This window comes from Saccostrea cucullata, unplaced genomic scaffold (genome assembly GCF_032062105.1).
Source record: "Saccostrea cucullata isolate Sc308-1 unplaced genomic scaffold, CSIRO_AGI_Scuc_v1 ctg1935, whole genome shotgun sequence".
Classification (NCBI taxonomy): domain Eukaryota; kingdom Metazoa; phylum Mollusca; class Bivalvia; order Ostreida; family Ostreidae; genus Saccostrea; species Saccostrea cuccullata.
The window spans coordinates 9295-15575 of NW_026937962.1; the positions used below are offsets into that span (position 1 = coordinate 9295).

Below are 6281 nucleotides of genomic sequence, written 5' to 3' on the forward strand. Positions count from 1 at the left end.
GTAGGAAAAAAATGTATAAATAATAAGCTTATACTCGTATAGCGTGTGCATTTTGTTTCTATTATGAGATTTTCTTCCGTTTTTGTCAGAACTATAAAATATAATCCATAGATGAGAAAGTTTATTTTTTATTTCCGAACAAGTCTGTGTCTGTTTCATGTTTCCTCTCTGAATCAGATTTTTATTTACAAAAACATTCTATAACTGTAACTTTATTGCTCTTATTTCCTACCTTTTGGATATTGTGTCTCCAAAGCAGGAAGATATCTCATTTTATTTATGGTTATTTTTTCCCCTATCCGTTAAGGATTTTAGCTAAAATTATAAACATCGATATTACAAAGGTTGTGTCGAACACTCGCGGACGTTTGTTAAAAGGAAGAAAGAGGTGATCGTTGCAAAGAATGAGTTTTAATAAAGTGGTTTTGTACTGAATGAGAGAGACTGAGAGAGAGGGAGGAAGAAGTACGTATACTTAATACTGATTGCAAATGTGGAAGAAATAACAAGTAAATTACATCTTCAAGAGAAACAACGTTTTCTATTAAATCTTAAAATTGACCCAGACTTTCACAAATTCCTGTCGATGTTCTATATATTTTTTAAAATTTTAATACCTTGAATAACTCATTAATCAACCATTGCATATTTAATTTTATTCAACCTGTCTTAGAGTATATGTAATATCTCTCAAAATTCAACAGCCAAATAAACCTTGGAGATGCATCATCATATCTTTTATTTATTTATCTAAGCATTAAAGTATACCATTATTATATTAAAACGTATGAAAATTAAAGTATTTAATAACAAAGGGAATTTTTTCACTGAAAAAAAAAAGGAAAAAATATTTCTCCCCATGTCATTCAAAAAGAAAGTTACATATAACCATATAAACCATTATTTTGATAAACTGATAGCATGCCGTTTTTCTTTAAAATTATTAAGAATTATTTCTAAAGTTAACAAAATCAGATATTTTATCACGATTGACTTAATAAAGTTTACAGATCAATCCTTTGAACATGTATACCCCATTCTTGCATTACAAAACATGGTTTGAAAAAATCCCTATAGTAATATATGTATGAAATTTTTAAGAAAAATGGTTAAGATTTATGCAAATGTTTAGAATTTTTTTTTGTAATAAATAAATCTAACATTTGGGTTCTAGCAGTATATTTTTAGACATAATACGTGTTATTCAACTATTCATTTTACTCAAATGATTTATTAAGCACCGGGATGTGTTATTCACTCTTGTTTTTTTTATTAATGAAGGTGAACATATTGGTATTAATAGCAGTTGCATGGTGACGATGTGGTGGGGCACTTATTTTCATTCCTAGGTTTATACAATAGTATATAAATATTGATAGTTGATAATATTTTACGTTATATCAGCGGCTTAGATGAATGAGCAACGGAAATTTAATTTCTTTAAAAAGTATAAATTTCACTTTTTAAGACCCATGAGATATATTATATCAAAATTAATAGTTTTTGTTTACCAATCGGACAGTTTGGTTCTAGCATTATTTTGTTTAAGCATGTTTGATGTTATTCAACCATATCATTTCCTCAAATGATTAAGTAAAGTAGTATAGTGTTATTCACTCATGTTACCTTTTTTAGTAATGAACATTCGCTATTAATAGCAGTCACGTGACGACGATGTGGCGGTGCACTTCTTTTCCTTATTCCTGGATTATGCAATAGTCAATTATTCTTTACTCTTGATAAGCGGCTTGGATAAATTATCAAACTCATTTTTTTTTAAAGTATAATTGTCCCATTTTAGTACGACAACAAAAATTAAATTAAGCTTTAGATGTTCCAGGATCCTGGGCCCGGAGAATTTCAAGTGATAAAAATATTTGCTGATAATCCCTGAATAGGTAAGAAACCTTATTTTGAATTTTTTTTTTATAAAATTATCTACAAAACGTAAAATGAAGAACATGTTATGAGATTATATCTGATAATTTCAGAATAGAAATAGAAATGGATCATATACCTCGCCTGTCAGAGGTTGTGTATGTAGGACTGTGTCGTAAAGTAGGGAGTCCTACACAACTGAGGATCAGGAGAGAAGTGACAGACACTTTGGAGGTAATGGATAAACCTATAAACACCATGCAGGGAGCAGTTAAGATGATGAGTGGGAGTAGACGTGAGGGATTCAGACTGCTTGGTTCAGATGCTGATTGTATGTTCTGGCCTCTAGACCACAAGGTGATATGTGATCTCTCTCAGATCAGTCTCTATCGTAACCAACAACACACTGTGATCCTGATAGAGTGTGATGATTTACCACCAGGATTTGTAAGACTAAATATGATGAACGCATCAAGTAATAAAAAAATTAGATCCTCCTGTGTAGCGATCGACAACGATGTTTATATATCTAGTACATTATTCCGTGAGAATTTTTTACAGTGCTTACGAGCCCTTAATTTCAGCTCTTCTTCTTTCTCTCATGGACCTTGTTGCACATATCTTGTGGGTAATATAGAAACGGACAGTGCATACTGTTTCCGATCCCATCACTGGCCGGCATTAGCTTTACCATGGGTACAAAGATGTCGTCAACATGGTTGGCCATCCGAGGTAGTAATATCAGATATATTAAGATCAGGATTCCATGTTGTTCCTATCGGCAGCACACCTGACAGCATACAAGAGTGGAGAATGTCATTTTCCATGGCGGAACAAAAACTTGTATATTCAATGAACCACACTCAGTTTTTATGTTATGGTCTGTTTAAAATATTTCTTAAAGAGGTTGTCAATTTAAATGAATGTTCGCCCGTTCTATGTTCATATTTCACAAAAACGGCTGTATTTTGGGTAATCCAGACTAACAAGTCCTTGACTTGGACACCTGAAAACTCATTGCATTGTTTCTGGAGATGCTTCAAATTATTATTATATTGGGTGTTTATTGGAGAATGCTCAAACTTTTTCATTCCCCAGAACAACATGTTCCGATTTAAAGTAACTGGATCTATACAAATATTGTTGTTTGATAAGTTGTTTGAATTGTATTGCAAGGGTATATCAGGTCTATTATTGAGTAAAACGTTAAGACCGTTTCTCAGTCGGGCCATTTTATACAGAGCATTGAGAGTCTGCACTGACGAGAGTAGTATCATTACTAACACTGAACTTGACATAAGTTTATTTAAGGAATTCTGGGGATATAACCAAAGCCTTTCAAGTGTTGTAGAATTTGCAGCTCTCATGAAGAACCTTGAAATAGAGATTAGTAAAGGGTTGGCGCCTATCCAGAAGGCTACAGTACAATGTATGACATCAGAGATATTACGAAACACTGCCATGTTGAAACTGTGTGATGTATATCAACATAAAAATCGTAATAAGATTTACTACAAATCTATCAACGTTTCCGGATTGTTAAGACTATCATGTACATTCGGCTGTACCTCTGACATACTTTATCTTGCTATGTATTTTTACAGGACATCTAGATATGAACAATTACTCAATTGCTTACAGAAAGCACAAAACAGAATGACAAAACCATACATTATATACCGTGATCATGTAAATGTAGATATGTTTACACTTAACACATTGGGGGTGTCTCTAAGTCATAAAATGAGGAATGCTTTAGTAACAGATATTAAGTTATACATTGATTACATATACATTGATGAAATTATTCTAGAGCAGAGGACCAGTAACAAGAATGGTAATAATATATTATTAATACCACCTCTAGTGATGCTACACATGTTGTTTATACTGAATTACTACAGACTGGGTGACACAGTGAGGTCACAACAATCTCTACAGGATCTACAGACCCTGCTGCTCTATGATGACATGATTTATGTACCTTTTCCCCCCAGAGATATATCCTGGCAAATACTGGGAATCTGTCAACAAATCTGTGGGGACTTCGTGGCAGCGCTAGAATCTTATCAATGTTCGTTACAACAACATCCATTTCACAAGATTCAAGAAGCAACGTTGCTTAGAATTAATACAATTTCCCAATAATTGATGTAAAAAAACTTATATGTAGCTGATAGCTGAGTATTTTTGTCTCTACGCTAGTTTTGACAGTCGTATTTATTGTTAGTGGAAGAATCGATTTAATGTTAAGGAAATTATTAATACCCTTATTTTTAAATTATATTTATATTGCTTAAAACTTTCTTTGTTCAATTATTTCGTTTTCTATGCAATTTTTTTTACGAGTAAATTTGGAGATGTCTTATGTATTTAAGATTGAAAAATAGTGTTGTTTAATAGTAAATATTATTAATGTTGATGATACGAAGGTTTAGCTTTATCTTTTTACATCCCACTCAAAACATTTTATACAGTCCCTGAAACGTTCTACTTTCCCACCTGAACGCTGAACGAACGCTGAACGAACGCAGAGAAAACAAAGAGTGAACGATATGCGAAGCTGAGTGCAACTTGGTGACGCAGAACGCGAACGGAGTGCCAACGCGAGGGCAAATGGAAGATGAACGAACGGTGAACGGAAGATGAACAATTTATTCGGAAAACCTCCGATCTTCTCCTTGAATTTAGATTATTCTATTATTCTATGAATTTAATTTCAGGTCTTTTAATATAAATAAACAATAAATAAATATTAGAGTAAATAAAACATTTTTTTCTGTACATACACGTAAATGTATCTATATTTTAAATCGATATCTTATAACACGATTTTAATTGCCGTAAAACTTGTGTATTTATTATCGAACGAGTGTAGATAAATTAAGAATTAATCTATTTATATAGTAAATACGCTTATTTTTTCACAAATAAAATGATGTGGACTTCTGAGGATAAACTACTACTTATAGAATGAATTAATTACATTGCACGCGGTTTAAACAACAACCAGACTTGTATTTCCGTGTCAAGACGATTCTAAGTAATATGAGAAATATCTAAGAAATATGTATCTCAAAGATTCCAATAAATTTTGGGCAAAATTTCTGTATTTTAAAAATATTACACTAAAATTATCGGTATATTGATATCGCTGATTTAGAGGTACGGAGCACGACAAAAAATTTGAAGCAAAAGCATGCGGAATCCAAAATTTAACTCATTTATTTTTTATAATTCGCAATATTTTTCGACAATTTTCTGAAATGTATTTTAAAATTGATCTATTATTATGTATTTGGATTTCTGGCGTGATATTTGAAGTACTAAAAGAAATACAGGGATTTTTCTCTGATGCGATCCCCGTGAAAACAACTGTGAAAATGACGTCTCGTGAATTGACGGCGCACCACACTTTAGTTAAATTATGTGTAATGCTCGAGATATCGCCAAAATAGATCCAAAATATGCAGAATAAAACATGTAGTAAACTAGGGTATTCGTGACATTCGTCCACAAATAGTAAATAGGAATTTTATACCATTAGACCTCTGTAAAATGGCCATACAGGAGGACGGGAAGAAGATTATCGACGAAAACTTTATCTGGACTGTAAAGAACGTGATTGAGAGTCACCAATATCACACTATATCTCATAGATACCTGCAGTTTTTGGTTTTAAAACAATAAAAGAATATTCTTTATTTGTTTAATAGATTTAAAGCTTGACAAAAAATGGTGTTTCGATGTTGAGTAGATAAGATGACTCAAACTGTACAGGTACCCTTGGGAAAATGTTGAGGAAATGAAAGCTCAATCACATATTTTTTATAATATCTGTGACGTCGAAGATTTTGCTGCTCCGTGACTAAATGATATGTCCTGAAAAATCACTCAAAATTGATACCGATTTACAACATTTTGATATAAAATTTTGTATACCATATAAATAAAGATTCTTTTATATTATGTGCAACATTTTGCCCGATTATGTCGTCAAATATTTTTCCTGTGCAGCAAGTCCGCGTAATTTTTGAACGGCCCTCGTATACCAAGCAGTTAAGGTAATCAATTTTATTTTAGATTAACAAATCCATTGAAAGTTATCCTTGGCTTTTATTTTCCATCATCGAGTTCAAGCGGTTCACAAGAAGTCCACATCCTACTAGCGTGTTTGTCATGTCAATCAAAATAATTCGACACAGTAGAGGTGTGGATATCACGTTTCACCACACATGCCGAAGGCAAAGAGTCAGTATTTCAAAGAAGTTTCAATATTTATCCCTATCATTTCTAGATTTGATTTTTGTATTTCTGCAGAAAAAATAAAGAAAGGGAATATATACTAGAAAGGATTAAGTTTTAAATTGAATTTGAAACATCTTCCCTGCCAATTTAAAATA

At 32.2% G+C, this 6281-nt stretch overlaps 1 protein-coding gene across 1 annotated transcript; it reads left to right on the forward strand.

Annotated features, from left to right (window-relative positions):
- Positions 1–1734: 1734 nt before the first annotated feature.
- On the forward strand, positions 1735–4026 carry LOC134249131 (uncharacterized). Its single transcript, XM_062731482.1, has 2 exons — positions 1735–1898; positions 1992–4026. Exon 2 carries the CDS (start codon positions 2005–2007, stop codon positions 4024–4026), a length of 2022 nt encoding a protein of 673 aa, XP_062587466.1. The 5' UTR covers positions 1735–1898; positions 1992–2004.
- Positions 4027–6281: the final 2255 nt, after the last annotated feature.

Coding starts and splice junctions, on each gene's coding strand:
- LOC134249131 (XM_062731482.1), top strand. CDS start 2,005: ATGGATCATATACCTCGCCTGTCAGAGGTTGTGTATGTAGGACTGTGT.